The following is a 20,013-nucleotide window of genomic DNA, read 5'->3' on the forward strand; positions in this document are numbered from 1 at the left end:
TGAAGTATTAAACACCTAACTCAAGCTCGTAGCTCTTATTGGATTTATTATTTGTTACTCTGTTGAACCTTTTTAACTTGTCATTTTAATCTATAATTCATTTATCTAAATGAATTCTAGACACTCTTTTATCATATATTATAATAGAATGTTAAAAGGACGGATATTAATCACATATTGATTTAAATCCAACCAGAAATATTCGAATGGAGTGGTCATAGTTACATTTTTTTTTAATCTCATAAAATTGAGACATATATGGGGTAAAGGCTCGAATTCGAGACCGCCAATTACGAATCAACGTGCTCGCGCACTAAGCCATTCGTTACCCCAGAATTAGTATGAATTATAGATATAGATTAGTCACAGCAGTGACGCACGGGTCATATGCGATCCACCAATTAACTTTGTTTGTTATTTTATACGTATTTTAACGGATTTTTGTTGTATTTTTACTTTATTTTATTGCTTTAATTAATTAAATTACTTGCATCAATTTTATTTATTATACTTATTAATTTTATCTACGTTATTATTAATTAATGGAAATTAATTTTTAAATGAGATTTTCTTGAACAAAAGGAAATGGAAAACAACGCGCAATTATTTCAATATTCATTGTCCACATTAATGAATTTCGTTATATGGCTATGTGCGCAAATTATAATCATTTGTTACAGACAGATCATTTGTTGCATATATAGATTTATGTTCTCGAGAAACCCAACAAGGAACGGAAGCCTTTTCCATAGTACGACGGCGTATTACGTTACTTAGGTACAAGATATGTGGCATCGCACACCGCTGCGTCGTTCTTAAGCAGTCAAACGTCGGCGTTCATCGTCGACGACACGGTATTACAATAACATCAATCTGGATGGAAACTTTAGACAATGTAGAGTTTCAAACATTGATTGAAACGTGTAATGTCGAGATAGTGTTACATTACGCATATAAATACATACAGGAAATTGACTAAACGCACACAATCGAGAAATTGCTGAAACAAAACAGTTGTTATTTTGTGTAATGAGTGAACGAAATGCAATAAATTAAACGTTAAACTGCAAAAGAGACACGTCGTTTTTGTTAACACACTGTGCAAAAGAAATGTACACATACATGAATTTGTAAAATTAAATATTAAAATTAATATTTTAAAAAAGGATCAACAATTCGGCTGGTTGCATGAGTCAGTGATATGTTTTTATAATGATGATCATCCAAACTTGCGTGATTTTTTGTGCTTTGATGTGCTTTTAAATTATTAAATACACTTTCAGACATTAATAATTGCAACTATATTTACAAAAAAATAATTTCCAGGTAAATTCTTTTTATTCAAATAACCGCCTATGTCAAAATCTTTCGATCACTGAATGCATTACTGAATCATACAATCAGACAACTTTTCGGCTTTTTACATTTTTGTTTTACAAGTTCATAAATGTGTTCTTTTTGCACTATGTGTGAAAATAACAAGTTTTTTCTGCAGTATGTGTTTCATTATACTGTCCATTAATTACAAAAAATAACAGCTGTTTAATTCCAGCTTTTCAATTGTTATAGATACATTCCTGTTAACTTTACTACTTTCCGACATGTGATAAAATGCCATAAAATTGTATAACAAGTGACTCGTTATTCCAGTTTGTTTTACATTGCGTTTTGCGGTCATATTCTCATACCGGCAGAATAACGTATAATACTTATATATGATTGTTACAAATCATCTCTGCAATGCGTGATCGCTTGCGTATATCGAGACGCAGACTCGCTGTCACCGTTGTGTCGCACCGCAAAATAAGAATACGGTGAGGCAACTCATGTTTCACTCTCGACTGTCGATTCTCGATTCATCTTATGTAACCAGGTTGCCTGCGCGAGCGTGTGAACCAAGTAATCCACTTTGAGTTGAGAACTTTATCGGATTTTTCTCTTTCACCAGTATCGACAAGATACAACAATCGTACATAAGTGCGCTTCTAAAATCTTGGGAAAAATCTCTCGCTTAAAAATTACTTCGAATGTGTATCACCTGTTAAAAAAAAATTGATAGGAAACGATAGAAAATGATATAATCGTTTTTAATCGTAATTATGAATCGTAAAAAAATTATCATGTGTAAAAAATTAATCATTATGATAATGTTTTAATCATTTATTCATGAGAAATTTTATCGGTACAAAACAATAAAAATTCGAATTCTCGATATTTTAAAAATTAAAATTGCTTTTATCAAAAGCTTTTAATGACGATAATATTTCTTTCAAAATAGAAAAAGCGGAACGATAGATACAATATATAGGACACGATAAAATATTTGACAGATCCTATCGATTCCTATCGTTTTCTATCAATTTTTTTTTTAACAAGATCGGTCGACAGAGTTTTCTCCAGAGGAGAGTGAAGTTTGACGATATGATCATGTAATTACTGGGATTGTAATTAACAATTCATTACAAATGTGGCACCGGAAGAGCTCGGGCACTTGTGCGTATCGATCACTCATGCGAGAGACGTGTTAGTTGTGCAAGGTGAGTCACATAAGGGAGATCGAATTGCTAAGCGAGAAGGAGCCTCGCCTGTCAACCGTCGCAGATAGAATTCTGCACTTCTTATCCAGTATCTAGTAAGTATTTCTGTGCAACGGAAATGCGCGGAATCACGGAAAGAACACCCCTGAGAAGATCGGACTCGCCCGATTACATCGAGTTCGCCAGCCTCTTGAGGACTCGAAGAACACGATTACGACAGTTCCAATGCTGCGTCTGCGGCATCCTGATGTAAGTTCGTGTGGATTATATACACGATAAAATAATGGAAAAAGATAAATTAAATATAATTGAATAATAAATTTTTAAATAGCAAAATTAACGAACGATTAGTTATTTTTTTATTTTTTTTTAGAGATAAATTATATACACATTTTACCTGTACAAAAACTGCGTGCAGCTAAATTAACAAACTCGCTGTTTTGGAAAGAAAAATAAGTGAAAAGAAATCAGAAATATAAATAGTAATGCAAACTTCCATTTAACAATTATATGATCTCTAAATCCATCAAGTCGCCTATTAGGATGTGTGAGAATTTGATCGGATTGCTAAACAATGATAAGTTTCGTGCCGAAAACATCACACAATGAAGAAATTAAGACTGCATGCGATTAGATTCTTCGCGATTTTACAGAGTGGTTTTCACCATGGCTCTGGTGGTGTCCATCAGTTACTCCATGAGTCACACCAACTCCACCAATCCCGCCAACGACAATGCAACGTCCCCTGATAATCTACGTAGTGCCTTGAGATTAGGACTGTCACTTGGATCTACCTCGCACGCGGCCTTCAGCAACACCGCTAGTGCCACAGCCGAGCCCAATTCCATTCTGATATCTAATGAGAATGTCAATATCCCGACAAAGCGTCTCAGTCAACTGGAATACACGCAGGGATTACGAGCTGGCGAACAGGCGATGAAGGATCGTCTGTCCGCGGATATGATCGCCGCGAAATCACCGCTGCCATCTTCATCCCCTGAATCCAGACACCGCCACGCGGTGAGCACCTGTTCCAACGTTAGCGCCCTTGCTCTAGCAGCGGTGGGTGAAATCGCGGCGACGAAAGTGATCGAGAAAATGAGGTGAGGCTCCGTCGTGACATAAAGCTTCAATTTTTTTAAAGAAAAGTATTTCTAAACACTTTATATACAATTATAAATTAAACGTTATAACTGCTTTAAGATTGTCTTAAATCATTTAAATCTATAATTCGCGTTATAATTCAGGAAAATATAATATTATTTATATGTGCCGTAAAAGCGACATTTAAAAAATCAGAATGCACTTTCTATTGGTTGCATGGGTTAGTGATATATAAAAGGTTTAAAAGATTTCGACGTGACAATATACATATTTCCATAGAAGAAATTTTTTTGGACTTCTTTAAAGGAGTTAATGTTAGAAGCATATTTAATATAGCTTTCAAAAGCGCCTCGATTTTAGTGCGAATTCATTAATTTAAAAAATCACTAAACCGTACAACAAATGTTAATCCTTTTTTATAATAATCGAAATACAGCTTGCAATTATAAAGACAAATAATAAAAGGTAAAATTTCAAGGCCAAAAACGAGCAAATTTATGGACATTTTATTAATAAATATATTTCGAATTAATTACTTGTTATTTATTAATTTAAAGATTATTGAATGGTACTTTGATATAATTATTGAATTAATTAATTAATTAATTCAATGTTGGCGGCAGATAAGAACTGTAGACTGTTAAGTCAAAACTAGTACCGCAATTATCTGTATGTACATCTTACAATTAGTAAGTAATTCGAAATACATTTATTAATAGAACATAAATTTGCTTGTTTTCGGTCTTAAAATTTTACCTTTTATTATTTATCTCTTTTATAATATTAATTTAAAAATTTTTAAGTATATATTTCTTTGGTATTATGTGCTAATAAAAATGATAATTTTTTTTCAATATTATAGTATAGCGTTTAATATTCGTTACATATATTACATATGTTAATAACAGCTATTTAGTTTCAACAATTTCCTGATTGTCAATCCATAAATCGTCTAAAGTGAAACTGTATAGCAGTCTTTTTAAGACTGATCCATTTATTAACAAGCAAAATTATCATGTAAAGTCATACGTTTATAGTTAACTTTAGACAGGATTTCATTTGATATTTTCCTATTTGAGGTCCACCAATGATGAACCATCGGCGATCGACACTCTCTTCGACAGCGGCTGGTTACCGAAAAACGTGTGCAAACGATACTTCGACCGCGCCTGCAAACCCGGTAAATACCGAACTATTGACGGCAGCTGCAATCGGCCGACAGGCTGGGGCATTGGCATGACGCCCTTTCGAAGGGCCCTGCCGCCCGATTACGCCGACGGAATAGCATCGCCTCGAAAGGCACGGTCCGGGAGGGAGTTGCCCTCCGCCAGGGAAATCAGTCTGAAAGTGCACAAACCTTCGGCCAGCAGCAATCCGTCCTTTACGGTGATGCTGGCGGTGTTCGGCCAGTTCCTCGACCACGACATCACCGCGACCGCGCTCAGTCAGGGTGTCAACGGAAGTTCCATAGCGTGCTGCTCGCCATTAGGAAGACAGCATCCCGAGTGCTTTCCCGTGCCAGTGGCAGCTGGCGATCCTGTGTACGATCTCACCGGCAAAACCTGCATGGACTTCGTGAGATCCGCACCGGCCCCGCGATGCAAACTCGGTCCTAGAGAACAGCTCAATCAGGTAATCCATATCGCTGAATAAGTTCGCACAATCTGCAATTTACGACATAATGCGAATTTAAAAAAAAAAATAGTAAAATCTTTTATGTTAAATTATTTATGGAATTTTTGATTGAAAGAACGAATCTGCAGTCACTTCTTTTACTTTAAATTCTAAAAGAGAACTAAAAGATTAGTGAATTCTTTCCGAAAAAAGAAAACGGATTTTCACAAATGTCCAATTTAAAATTTATAAAACTTATAGGAGATTTCTATTTAAATACTGGTGAAAATGTATTATTAGAATTACCATAAAAGCGACCGAGACTGAAGGATTGTATAGATAAAATTGCGTCCAGGTCAGCGCCTTCATCGACGGCTCGGCTACTTACGGATCCGACAACGAGACCGCTCGCGATCTGCGCGAGTTCACCGGTGGTCGTTTGAGGATGCAGTTCACCCCCGACAACAGGACTCTGCTGCCACCGAGCACGAATCCCAACGACGGTTGCAATCGCGAGGCCGAGCGACGCCGTGGCCGCTATTGCTTCGCCGCGGGCGACGGCAGGGCAAACGAGAACCTGCACCTGACCACGATGCACCTTCTCTGGGCGCGACAGCACAACAGGATCGCGAACGAACTGGCCGGACTCAATCCCGCTTGGAGCGACGAGACCCTCTACCAGGAAACGCGACGCATCGTCGGCGCTCAATTGCAGCACATCGCTTATCGCGAATTTCTGCCCGTCATCCTGGGCGACGAGGGGATGAGGGAGCGGGACTTGAGGCCCATCACGTCGGGCTACAAGAAGCGGACGCGCGATCCGGACGAGCTGGAGGACGACCCGACGATCGCCAATCACTTCGCGGCCGCGGCCTTCCGCTTCGCTCACACCTTGCTGCCGGGATTGATGAGAATGACGGACGCCGAAAGGGACACGCCGTCCTACGTGGAGCTGCACAGGATGCTCTTCAATCCCTACAGCCTCTACGCCGCGGATGGCGTCAGACGTTCGGTCACCTCGGCGACGACCAACGTTATTCAGAGGTACTCCACGCACGTAACTTCGCAGCTGACCAGTCACCTCTTCGAGGACCCCACGGCCAATTCTACGGTACCTGCATGCGGTCTCGATTTGGTGTCGTTGAACATTCAACGAGGACGGGATCATGGACTACCGGGATACGCTGTGTGGCGGGAATACTGTGGTCTAGGAAAGGTCGAGACTTTCGGCGACCTCGAAGGTTACTTGGATCGTCGTGCTCTGAAACAGATATCGATGCTCTACGAGACTGTCGGCGACGTGGATTTGTATACCGGCGCATTAGCCGAAATACCGAAGTCGGGCAGCCTGATCGGGCCCACGTTTACGTGCTTGATTCTTGATCAGTTCGCACGTTTGCAGAAGGGAGATCGTTTCTGGTACGAGTACGCTGAACAACCATATCCTTTCACAGAAGGTAAAAATAAATTCTGGCAAGTTAAAGTCCTGACACGATAAAGCTTTAAATGTGGATTAATAAACAAACGCAGAAATTTGTCACTTTTTTTTTTAATTTCGCGAGAAATAAATAATTTACGCATTCGTATAATATATTTCATATTATATGTAAGCCCAGTTGTTCTATCTTTCGCCTATAAAGATTTTAAATATGCAGTTGAAATCTTTTGTTTTGAAAAGCATTTGTATTATCTTTTACATGGAGTTTTAATTTTTAATAATTTAAAGTAAAATTCTATTTTTTTTTAATATACAGAATTTTATTAAGATAACTTAGAACTATTGTTATACTATAATCTTCGATTATATCACGACATCGATTTAAAAAAAATAGAAATATATAGATATAAAAGATGTACAAGATATATGCGAGCGTTTAAAAAAGTGAATATGATTTTTATAACTATATTAGATTGTTTTAAAGTTTTTGAAATTTATAAAATATTTTATCGTGTAAAAATCTTAAATGTCAAGAAGAAATAAAACGTAATAAGAGCCGTGATATGACAAGATATTTATGATAAAATTTCAGATCAGCTCGTGGAGATACGCAAGAGTTCACTGGCGAAATTAATATGCGATTGTTCTGACGGAATCACGCATGCTCAAATGGAAGTTATGCGTTCGGTTGATTCTAATAATCCCATGGTATCATGCGAAGACATACCAGGACCTTCCTTTGAACCGTGGAAAGAAAATCACGGTTCCAATTCAACGTCATTGTAGCTTAAAACTTTATAAATAACGTATACAGAATATCTCAAAACTATCAGATATACTTTTAATAAAAAAAAACTTTTAATAAAAAAAAATTAATTAAAATTCAAGGATAACTTTTTTTAACTATCAAAGAGCTATTTGTCGACTAAAATTTTAGAAAGCCAAACAGAAATTAACAAAATTACGTGGTTTAGTTTTAAATGGAATTTAATGTAAAGGAAATTGAATTGAAAGCGTTAAAAACAAAGATATAATGCTAAAAATTGACAAATTGCAATAAATAATTATCTTTGGCATTTTTACTAGGTCAAAATTAATTTTAAATTGACTTCAAAATTCGTCGTTAAAAGAACATGATGATGGTTTAAAATATTCTGTATATATAATTTTTTTTACAAAATGATAAATAAGTCACTAGGCGATAAACGCAAGAAATAGAAAAATTATTTTAAATTTTCACTATATATGTGTGTGTTATATATTATATATTTTCGTTTTTTTATATTTATTAACTCAAGCGCAGTATTTATGAATCTTACATATAGATCTTAAAAAATTATTTTATTTAATAAAATTCTACAAATTTTATATCATTTTGACAACTATAAAATAAATATTTCCCAATTGTATTTTTTTATTATTATACAAAATTATTTTGCTCGTATTATTAGCAAATATGTGTTTTTGTAAATTTACAAAATTTCACTTAATTATCTCCTAGTTTTCTAGTAGACACAATTAATAAACTGTCGAAAAAAAGTTTCAAATTATGTTTTAATGTTAAATAATATTTTTAAATAATAATTTTATATATTATATATATAGTGTTAAGAAATTAAATTTTATAATACAATATTTAATAACACAATAACAATTTTGTGTATTTTTATGACATAATAAGAATTAACGTAAATTAATTTTATGTATGAATTAACGTTTTGTACTATTTATGTGTATTCCACACAGCACTAAATAAAAAAAATCTTTCAGTATCTCATTTATTACATCCTAATAAACTAATAAACCTTTTCTCGTTCTATTCTAAAGCCGCGGTATGTATATACTATATGTATATACACGGAAAATCGAAGATCCATCAGAAATATGTTATCCTCCGGAAATATCCTTGGCTACACAGTTCAACGTGTACGTTTTATGCACATAGAGGAGCCAGTAGACGGGTTCCATTTAAACTTTAAACCACGGACACGTCCACTACTCCATCCTCAGGTTTCTCTCTGTTTCAAATCAGACCCGACGGAGGACGGGAGCTGACGTTACCGATAATACAGTCACAAGAACATCTGCGGTGGTTTCTTTTTAGACTCGCGATGCACGCGTACCATTAATGCGATTGGAAAAGCGAGAATGGAGAGTGAATTAAGAATTGTGGTGAAATGGAGCGGAAAGGAATACGACATCCTCGATATTCAAGAGGAGGATACGGTTCTTACTCTGAAAGAGCGTATACACAGAGAAACAGGTGTTCGTCCGGAACGTCAGAAGCTGCTGAATCTAAAGTTTAAAGGTTATATTTTGAACTGTCTTTTTCGATAAGTTCCGTCTAGATAAATACAGTTATTATCGCAATTTTAATTATTTATTTTGAAGTCTATCGTCTTGAAAGGAGGCTAAAAATCCTGCTATTAATTATTACATCCAATTATATTTTAAATATTACATATACACATGTATTGTGTAATACATGAAATACAAATACATAAATGTATATAAATATTATTTATACAATTCGTAAAATAATTCTGTTTCCCTAATACGTGAAAGTGACAAAATTATAGATAGTATAATGTAAAAGGATATATACATTGTTAAATATATAGTGTCAAATTTAACCTTATTTAAGTCTCCCACTGCTCCTAACTTAATATATATATAGTTATTTTCAACTAAAACGATAGAGTTAAATAATTTGAACAGTTCAAATTTAACCCAAATTTGGCTTAAATTTCATTGTTTTATTTAAAATAGCTATATTGTTTTGATTAAAAATAACAATATATTAAGTAGAGGCAGTGGCGACTGAAATAGGATTAAATTTGACACTGTAGATTTAACAGTATAGAAAGAAAAAAATTCTTAACCATTAATCTAATGGTTCTTAAAATAATTCTTCTAGTTTCTGCATTGATTGCTTTTATTGCCGAGAAGAAGTTATAATCTATAATATAAATACAATGTTAATCTTCTCTCCAAATACACACGAAAAGAATTCCAAAAGAATCTTTAGAAACAATTGTTTGCTTTATCAGGCAAGGCAGCGCAAGATGGGGACATAATCAGCAAGTTAAATTTGAAGCCCGGCTTCAAGCTGATGTTGATGGGCTCGCGCGAGGAGGATATCGCCGAGGTCAGTCAAGCACCCGAGAATGTACCTGATGTGATTAACGATCTAGACTTAGAGGAGGAGGAGGTAGAGATCGAGAAGGCCGAGATAAATTTACGTAAGATCCAGATACGAATTGATCGCTATGTGATCACAGAGCTGAATTCTTTGAGGGAAGGTAAGAAGCTCCTCGTGCTGGACATAGACTACACCTTGTTTGATCACAGATCAGTGGCGGAGAGCGGGTCGCAGCTGATGCGCCCGTATCTCCACGAGTTCTTGACGCGCGCTTACAAGTATTACGACATAGTCATCTGGTCGGCGACCAGCATGAGGTGGATCAACGAGAAGATGAAGCTCCTGGGAGTTTCGAATCATCCGAACTATAAAATAGCCTTTCACCTGGACGTACTCGCCATGATCACCGTTCACACGCCGAAATACGGCGTCGTCGGGGTGAAGCCGCTGGGCATTATTTGGGGAAAGTACAAGCAGTTCTCCGCGAAGAACACGATAATGTTCGACGACATTAGACGGAATTTCATCATGAATCCGCAGTCGGGATTGAGAATAAAACCCTTCAAGCACGCCCACACCAGCAGAGTCAAAGACTTCGAGCTGCTGAAGCTGTCGAGATATCTGGAGCTGATAGCCGACGTCGATGACTTTCAGACCCTCAACCACAGAAAGTGGGAGGAGTACAAGCCGAAGAAGGGCGATCAGAGCAGTGAACAGACCAGCAGCAGTGAGAAAAGTTAAATCTCAACGAAATTTTCTTTTTTTCTTATGACACTTTGATCGACAGAGGGGAAGTAATATTGATTGGACGTGGGAGGAATCACACAGAGTGGCTTCAGGCTTGTATATGACGAAGTGAATGCACGGGGAAGATGCATTTGTCAGCTATTTTAAAGTCATGACTGAAAAAACAAGGCTGTTCTCTACATACGTTGGATAAGAACGACAAGATTAACTCGAGCGTCAGTTTCCTTAGCATCGCGAGAAAATTTATAATGCGTGATATTGAATTTTTCTGAGAGCATACGTATTTTTCACACGTTTCTTATTCTCTGTACTTGTGGTGTATTTATCGGTTGACCGTGTATACGTATATAAGAACCATTTAAATAAAATGCACGGAGTGGCCGACACGAGAGGTGCAATGATATATGTATATATATGTGTATATATATATATATATATATATATATATATAAAATATATATATAAAACGTATTTCGAGTGAATTCACGTGCATCATGATTGAAAACATTTCCTACGTGTTTCCTCTTTGTTGCAGATGTCGGCAAACTTTAAATCTCACACAACACGTCGATTATTTATATCTACGTGATCGCATTACGTGGGTTTTCATGCGGCGTATTTTTAGCCATTAACATGTAATATTCACTGATTATGCAAACCGCAATATCTATCTTATACATTAAGTGCTAGGCGTTGGCGACTATTTAGGGAATTGAAACAATTTTTAAACTGTTTAAATAAAAATGCTATTTCCATTTTTCATACCGATTTAAAATATTACGGAAAGATGTAAGATATGAAAAGTTCATGATGATTCATAATGATTGTAATAAAGCTAATTTATCCAAAAAAAATTGATTTCTGATCTTGTCCACCTTTTAAATCTGCATCTGCCAAACGTGATAAACATATCCGAAATATATTTACTGTTTATTTTTTCTCAAAACTTATACAAATATTTTTTTCTTAAGTAAATTTAATTTATTCTACTAAATTTTTATATTTTTGAAACTATATATATTATATTTCTGTAAATGTGTGTATATAATTTTCAAATTTGGAAAAATTAACGTAAAAGATGCCTATATGAGACAGTTACAGTAGCATATCTTTATACACAAGTAAGTTACATTTTAAAAGGACACTTAAAATTCGCTTTTATGTTTAAAAATTTATCAAGTACAAGCAAATTGTGATCGGAGAAAATATTAGTATTATATCTTTTAAGTGATGATTTATCAGGACTATATTAAAATTTTCTAGACATAAAGTCTATCGAAGTAACGTGTAGCGTGCATCCTCACTCTAAAGAGTCTAAAGGTACCGCGGTAGAAAAAAAGTATTTATTAATAAATGTACAAAAAGAACATTTGCGGAGTCTCGCCTTAATTATTCATGGTATTACCAATCGGGTCAGGAACGGCTCTCTAATCATTATCGAATCGGGAAAGTATTTCATCGGAATATCGAGCGACTGGCTGCCTTCATCGTCATTGAGGAATAACGGAATTGATTCGCGTCGCAACTCTCCCCCTCCCTCTCCACCCGGAGAGCAATCCGTTCGCGTCGCCGTCCGCCTTTTCACATCGGAGGAGCGTATATGTATAATCGCGCCGAGCACGGTGAGAGCGGTTAGCCACGAGCAACATGGCGTGCGCTCGGTGGTAGGCGGACACCTCGCCCCGACGCGGAAACGTCACACGCATGCTGCCCGTAGCTGTCAAACGCGCAGGGAAGCAGGAAGGATGGAGCTGTTCCGCACTGACACGCATTTCATCTTCGTGAAGGAGAGGCACAGCCTCTGGTGCGACAAGTACACCGGCGAATTCGCCGCGAAATCAGGTGGGCGCGCGTTTATTGTAGGGCAATTAATATATATGCATGCGTTTGACATAAATCAGGTGAGCGGCGCGCGATCAACAAAGCGTCGCTCGCCTCAAGAGCGTGATCTCGCGTGAATTTTAAGAAAGCGAATCAATTTCGTGTCCAAGGAACACGTGCGCTATGTCTGCGTTAAAGTGATTTATACACAGATGACACGGCGTTCAAGAACATAATGTTGTATTCGGGGTTTGACGTTTAAATTAATTATTTCGACGGCGAGGTTATGGACGGATGGATGGATGGATCTGTTGCAGACTGGGAATGGGCCACGCCGAAGGATCTGGAGTGCCTGGGGATGTTTTACGGGATAGTGGGCAAGATCGAGCAGACGTCGGTGCTGGAACCCCGGCTGATGCTCATAAAGGACGTCACGCCGGCGGGGGAGTTGCACGGCGGCCACGTTGTTTACAAGATCAAGTCGATCGCGTTTCTGCACGTCGGCACGGAGAACACGGACATCGGCCTGCTGCCCTGCAAGAAGCATCAGTACGCGATGAGGAAGAAGGGGACCGGCGGGCTGTTCGACGTGCCGCAGAAAGCGGCTCTGGCGAAGACCTGGGGTACAATCAAGAACGCCACGAACACTATAAAAAACACCACGCAGCACGCCGCCGCGCTGGCCACGTCTCAAGTAAGGAAACGTCTAAGACCGTTTGACCAATGTGTGTGTGTGTGTGTGTGTGTGTGTGTGTGTGTGTGTGTGTGTGTGTGTGTGTCTTACCATGAAATTCTGCGTGTGTTTAGTATCTCACATAATTTACAAGCTCAATGTTTCTTATACAGATGAAGTCCACAGTGATAAAACGCAGCGTGGTGAAGGATAAGGAGAGATTCGAGAAGAGGATACTGGAGGAGCTGAATAAGATATTTACCGAGACCGATTCGTTCTTCTTCTGTCAGACCGGTGATATTACTAACAGCTTGCAGCGACAGTGCGTAATGGAATCTCAGCACGGGCGAGGCAATCAGGAGCACAAACCGTTGTGGCAGCGTGTGGACGACAGATTCTTCTGGAACAAACACATGTTAAATGACATTATTAATCTGAATGTTCGTAATTCTTAACATCTTTATTTCCACCTGTTTTTATTTACTTAATAATTGACAAATGGCTGTATCATTTAAAGTCAAGCTGCACAATGGCAATATCCATTCAAAATTTGCATTTTCTTTTTGTATATATATGTATGTGTAATATTTGTATATGTTTTATTCTACAGACAGATAAAGCAAATTGCTGGATATTACCGATTATTCAAGGATACGTTCAGATAGAAAAATGTATAGTCGAAGTGGGTTTTGATGAGCAACCGCAACAAGAGATATTTAACTTGGCGATTATATCGAGGAGGAGTAGATTCCGTGCTGGAACTAGGTAACTTTTGTTTATACAGATGGTTTTCGTAATTAAATGATCATGATTAGTTTTATATTGTCCAAAAATATTAATATTATAAGCGTATTAGGATTAAAGGAATTTTTCTGAATATAACACATAGGTATAAGAGGCGCGGAGTGGATGACGATGGCAAGTGTGCAAATTACGTTGAGACTGAGCAACTAGTTTGGTATCATGATCATCAGGTATCCTTTGTACAAGTGCGAGGAAGTGTGCCGGTATACTGGTCTCAACCTGGATACAAATATAAACCCCCGCCGCGGATTGACAAGGGTATATAGGCAAAGAAATATTTTGCATGAACTAGACTAGAGTAACTGTCCCTATTAGTGTGTCCTGTACCTATTAGTGTGCTTTTATATTTAAATAAGTCATAAAAATAAACCGGTACAAATGTATAGCAAAATATTTTTTTATTAATTTAATATGTATGAACTTTATAAAAAATTACTTTGTCTATTTATTTGTACCAGTTTAGTTTTATGACTTATTTAAATATAAAAGCACACTAATAGGGGCAGTTACCCTAGATTATCTTAATGGAATGTGTGTAATAATCTTATACAATGATATTGCAGATGAGGCTGAGACGCAGATAGCATTTGAAAAGCATTTTGACGAAGAGCTTACATTGTACGGACCTATTTGCATTGTCAATCTAGTCGAACAGGCTGGCAAAGAAAGGATTATTTGGGAGGCTTACAGCAACCACGTATTCAATTATAATAATTCAGATATAACGTACGCCACGTTCGATTTCCACGAATATTGGTAAGTATTGTATTTTTTTTTGTGACGCGTAATTACGATGACCGCATGCTTCTCATTCTCATCGCGTTTATCTCGAAAATTTTGTGTTTAACGCAGTCGAGGAATGCACTTTGAGAATGTGTCTATTCTGGTTAATGCATTGGCTACGATGCTAGCAAACATGGGTTACTGCTGGCGCGATAAACAAGGTACGATTTGCATACAAAAAGGCGTGTTCCGCGTGAATTGCATAGATTGCTTAGATAGAACGAACGTGGTGCAAACCGCTCTGAGTAAAGCTGTTATGGAAATGCAATTTTCAAAACTGGGACTAATACCACCTGACGGAATTCTGCCTGCGAACATAAGACAGACTTTCCAGTCGCTTTGGGCTAATAATGGGGACATTATTAGCAAGCAGTACGCGGGAACGAACGCTTTGAAGGTTTGTACATCTTGAATTGCCGGTGCGAAGTCTACTGTCTTAATATGAACCATTAATTTTTTTTGTCCCTAATGATCTCTAAATAATCTGTGATTTCTTAATATTTTTATAGGGTGATTATACACGTACTGGGGAGAGAAAATTTACCGGGCTGATGAAAGACGGCATGAATTCCGCAAACAGGTAGAACTTTGTACTCCCATCTCTCACACTTTCGTACTCGCTTAATTTTTCCTCACTTTTCATTTTTCCTCCTTCATTTCCGACATCTCACGTGACACAGAAATCTTTTCACAGTTCAATCATGTGCCTCAAGGATAATATCCCAAGAGTTAAATATCTTGATGTTACTTTATGAAACCCTGACATTGTCCTTTCATTTTCCCCATAGATACTATCAGCAACACTTTATGGATGACTTGCGTCAGGCGGCAATAGATACGCTGCTAGGGAACTCGATTGATGTTCACCAACTGAACAACGATTGGTCACACTATTTAGATATCCTTGATAATTGCTGCCTCGAACTTATACCTATGAAACCACCAAATATACAACTTCAACTTGCTACTCATCCTGACTTCCTTTATGCCACTGCTCTATATAATTTAGCAAGGTTCGTTGCTTGCTTTTAGCTTGATTTTTTTGGAAAATGTACAGCAGTTACGTATTTCTAAAGATCAATTTCATTTCTCGTTAATCTTTTTATTACATATTAAATCATGTGGCGTAAAAAGAAATGCTCTTTGCTACTGTCAGCATGAGAAGTTGTTTTTGTTATACTATGAAAATCCTTCTGCATGTTCAATTTTGACCTTATATTCTTCCTTTTATTACATTTTAATTTGATTCACAAATCAATCATTTTTTATGCTGTATTCAATAAATTAGACATAAGAAAAGTCGCTTTCTCTCATTTTAACAATTTCTTTTTTGACAGAATATGATTTATTAAACTCTCTTTGAAATACTTTCTTGATGCTACTCTGCCTCTTTAGTTATTTAACTTTCAGAATACCGATTGTTGAGAATTAAAATACTCTTTGCAGATATTACTTGAATCGTTTCAAGGATGTCTACAGACAAGCGACGATTGATATGATGCTGGGAAATTCAGTAAGCGAAGAGGTATTCCTGGAACGCACGGACGAGGAAGATAACGCCGCGACTGCGATTCACGTGAAATTGCTGATTGAAGATTGCAAGAAATTACTGATACCCGACCCGGAAATTATTCTAGGCAGCTGGGGAGTTATCGATGCCGATCCTGTGTACGTATGAATAATTAAATGTTTCCCACGACACACTTACGTTGTGTCTATTTATAGAATTTGTTTCAATCAAATTTCTTGCTTCAGTACTGGCGACCCGACGGAGACGGAAATGGATACTATTCTGATATTGACCCGAGACAGTTATTACATTGCCGACTATGACGATCAAATCGATAAAGTCACAAACTATCAAAGAGTCCCGCTAGATGATATCATCTTAATTGAATTCGGCCAGCCTGAAAACACGGTCTCATTTTTCAAGAATAAACATTACCACTGTATTAGAATCAGTTATAAAGTGAACGGCGAGTACGGTTACTTTCACATGTTTCGTAGTACGAATTTAAGGTTTTTCAATAATATGGCGGTTGTGATTAAAACTGAAGAGGAAAGCATAGGTGAGAGCGTCTCCTTATTTCTACTTTGAACGTAACAATTTTGAACGAATTTTATATTTCATATTTTTAAATTACAGAATCTTTAAAGGCAATTTGCGAAGCTATTTCAGTAGCCATGGAGATAGCAAAATTGCCAAAGATTCCCGTAGCCATGAACGTTACGTTAGATAAGAGAAAGAGTAAATTAGTGAATGTTAAAGGCTCTACTGGATTATTGGACATTTCATCGTTTCCAGAACTGACAAGAAATGTATCTGAGACACAGTTGCTTGCTTTAAAGACAGCAGGTGTGTTGTTGTTGTTAAATTATTTTCACTATTTATATCACGTGTATACGCAATAAAATATTTATCAAAAATGAATTCTCAGGTACAAAAGCTTTAAGCAATATGTCGGAGCAATTCAGCAAATTGAACAAACTGAGTTTCGGTGCAAAGAAGTCAATTGATGTAGCGAAGAGTATAAATAAGACGGAGAAGGTATCGAAGCCGATCTTTACCGTCGGCAACAGTAGTATCTCGGGCAATATAGAAGAGAAGAGTAACAGCAGCAACAGCAGCAGCAGCAGCAGCGGCGGCAGCAGCGAGAATATCGAGATGACGCACATCCACGTGGAGAAGCCGGCGAACTTCAGCCACGACAAGCACCTGATGGAAGCCTATACACCGTTGATCGGTATTATTATGGGTGTGAAAAATACCAACGTTGTGGACGGCAATGTTTGCAGCGAGAGCAACGCGAACGAGGAATCGCCCAAGACGAGACCCAACAACATGAATTTGAATTCGAAGCCCGACATGGCGATCGACGCGTTGCATCTGATTCCGCAAACTAGCTCCGGCACTAGCACTCTCAGCGCTTCGCCGCTGAAGGCGACGACGCCGGAGATAACGGTGTACGACGTGGGGGACAACATGGGCGAGGATAGAGATCGAATGAATCATCCGCTGTCCTTGACGCTCTCCAAGAATATCAGCCATTCGACGGGGGATGTTGACAACAAGATGTCGACCGACATTAAGAGCGCTACTCTTCAAACGGACGGTAGATTGTTGGACGAGAAGAAGAGATCAGCCTCCGAGAAGGACTTGACGTTGAGCATCACGTCGTCCCAAAGTGAATCTGCCTTAAAGTCCATAAAGGAAAATATTACGAGCGTTACTAGTCCAGTAGCATCCACAGCCAAAGATATTCTGTTGCCGTTCTCGAAATTTGCAAAAGGTGTTCAAACGTTAGGGGCTAATTTAGATCCTAGAAAACTGAAGACAGGCCACGTAATGTCGGAACAGATGGAGGAGCGTCAGAAGCTTCAGGAAAAATGGGCCTCTTGTCAATCTAAACTCATTGCTTTATAAAAACTCTCTTTGCCCGAACGATCAGCTTTCCGAACGCGATCGATCATTGAATATCAATTTAGAGCTTATTGATGATTGTGTATTCGTAAATATTTGACAATATTTACGAATATAACGTGAGGAATTCAGTATGTCGGCGACGCAAATGCTCTCACGCACTCTTAAAAAAAAAAAAGGAATAAAGTATTAAAGCGTTGTATTATAGACAGTTTTATTATATATATAGATCGCATAATTTAATATGGAAAAATATCACGTAGAAAGTAGCGAATTTTGATCACAGTTTTGTAGAAAATCTTATAAATCGATCTCACTGCACCTATTTTCACATATTTCCACACTTCACACAAATATAACGGTTTATTGGTGTGAAACAAACGAAACAATTCAATGTAGGAAAGGAAACTATTTCCATGTTGTGACAAACAAAACGATTTAACACAGAGTACAATGTGGTCAATATTTATTCGTAATTGATTTGACAAGTTAATAAATGAGCACAAAAGAGAACAATTGACAAGTGAACTGAAGACTTTCTGTATTGCTATAGAATATTGTGCTGTTTTTTAGAAATATTTTCTTGACAAGCCAACATCTATACATGTATAAAATTTACTATACATCTGCTAAATTTTTGGGGCATATTTTTTATATTTTTAATGGCAACTTTCTGAAATTAATCTATTTAATGCGACCAATCGAAAAGGCATCAATACATAACAGTTTAACAGTATTAAATATTTTAGTCTTATCATCAAGTTTCATAATAGAATCGAGATTTTATTTTTTTAGCAGACAGATGCTATTTGTTTAATATATATAGATAATTTTTATATTAAAATGTATAACATAAAATGCAGATGAGACGATTTATTTGTATGGAAAATCGAAGAGAGAGAGAAGCTTCATAGTCAATTATGTAAATACAGAGAAGTATTTAAATACCGTTTAGTAAAATCTATACATAATGTGTATTGAATTAGTGATAAAAATATGAGTTTGAGATATGTGGTTACCAAACGCAGAACAAAGAGATAATTATATCCCTGTTAGCTTTTCGAGAAGTGTGTGTTAGAATTTTTTTTAGATAGAATAGATAATACACAATTGTTTTAAGGTCAAGTGAAGAAAAACGCAAGTAGAAAAATTAAAAGGGTTTTCGTTAAAAAAAAGTGACTAAGTTATAAATTTATATATGTGGTATTTACAAAATAGTTGATATAATTTAAGCATGCAGCCCGGCAGAACTGAGTAGTAAGTTCATCATGTATCGAAGTCGCGTTTGTATTAGTGTTATATAATTTTAGATGCTTTAACGATTGTTACATACTTAGTACACAAGTATTTCAAGAGCCAGCAAACGCAGTATTATATCGAGTATATGCTTAAGAAGCTGTATGGAGCTGCAGAACACATTCTCCTTCGTCTACGTGTAAATCAACGATGTAGGAGGAAATTAGGCACAAGTGGAAAAATATTGTGTAAATCTTATATTTATTATAGGGGACTATACAAAACATGACTTTACATTGCCCACTGATGTAAATAATCTATCTCATTTCGATGAGTTTCCATATTACCCGTTGAAAACGCTTTTGGAAACGCATCGACATTATAGTCAATCCTATAAGCTCGTGTATTTTTAGCGAATATTCTTTTTACTGTCAGCAATAGTCTGTGATACAATTTTACAGAATGCACAGAGATTAAACTCACGAGCGGAGTTTGTACGGAAGGCGTGCATTCTAAAAGATATTTGCAACGCTTTAGGATAAGAATGAAACTAGGCTGTTTTCAAATACGCATATATTCTTTCTTAAAGAATTTGAATTGACGTTTAATTAACGCAAATTCTTATTTTGTATTTGTTTGCTCTACTCTTAATTAAAAAAATAATAATAATTTGGAAAAATCTTAATTTTTTGT

At 36.9% G+C, this 20,013-nt stretch overlaps 3 protein-coding genes across 5 annotated transcripts; all 3 read left to right on the forward strand.

Moving 5' to 3' along the window:
• Nucleotides 1-807: 807 nt before the first annotated feature.
• On the forward strand, nt 808-7,600 carry LOC105458942 (peroxidase). 2 transcript variants are annotated; one of them, XM_011704571.1, is made up of 6 exons: nt 808-1,814; nt 2,389-2,786; nt 3,191-3,640; nt 4,721-5,273; nt 5,611-6,712; nt 7,286-7,600. In XM_011704571.1, the coding sequence occupies exons 2-6, from the start codon at nt 2,656-2,658 to the stop codon at nt 7,477-7,479; spliced, it is 2,430 nt and encodes an 809-aa protein (XP_011702873.1). In that variant the 5' UTR covers nt 808-1,814; nt 2,389-2,655; the 3' UTR covers nt 7,480-7,600. The 2 variants fall into 2 exon arrangements, with proteins under 2 accessions (XP_011702873.1, XP_011702872.1); XM_011704570.1 differs by lacking the exon at nt 808-1,814 and having other exon boundaries at nt 2,305-2,786.
• A 1,145-nt stretch (nt 7,601-8,745) lies between these two features.
• LOC105458943 (ubiquitin-like domain-containing CTD phosphatase 1) lies at nt 8,746-11,436 on the forward strand. Its single transcript, XM_011704573.1, has 2 exons — nt 8,746-9,001; nt 9,744-11,436. The coding sequence occupies exons 1-2, from the start codon at nt 8,842-8,844 to the stop codon at nt 10,574-10,576; spliced, it is 993 nt and encodes a 330-aa protein (XP_011702875.1). The 5' UTR covers nt 8,746-8,841; the 3' UTR covers nt 10,577-11,436.
• A 663-nt stretch (nt 11,437-12,099) lies between these two features.
• LOC105458944 (phosphatidylinositide phosphatase SAC2) lies at nt 12,100-18,597 on the forward strand. 2 transcript variants are annotated; one of them, XM_011704574.1, is made up of 13 exons: nt 12,100-12,424; nt 12,721-13,097; nt 13,250-13,516; nt 13,687-13,841; nt 13,966-14,138; nt 14,444-14,636; nt 14,733-15,060; nt 15,173-15,243; nt 15,452-15,676; nt 16,110-16,331; nt 16,419-16,732; nt 16,810-17,019; nt 17,102-18,597. In XM_011704574.1, exons 1-13 carry the CDS (start codon nt 12,328-12,330, stop codon nt 18,085-18,087), a joined length of 3,618 nt encoding a protein of 1,205 aa, XP_011702876.1. In that variant the 5' UTR covers nt 12,100-12,327; the 3' UTR covers nt 18,088-18,597. The 2 variants fall into 2 exon arrangements, with proteins under 2 accessions (XP_011702876.1, XP_011702877.1); XM_011704575.1 differs by lacking the exon at nt 15,452-15,676 and having other exon boundaries at nt 12,114-12,424.
• The last annotated feature ends 1,416 nt before the right edge of the window (nt 18,598-20,013 follow it).

Source organism: Wasmannia auropunctata, unplaced genomic scaffold, assembly GCF_000956235.1.
Source record: "Wasmannia auropunctata unplaced genomic scaffold, wasmannia.A_1.0 LD334250.1, whole genome shotgun sequence".
NCBI classification, from domain to species: Eukaryota; Metazoa; Arthropoda; class Insecta; order Hymenoptera; family Formicidae; genus Wasmannia; species Wasmannia auropunctata.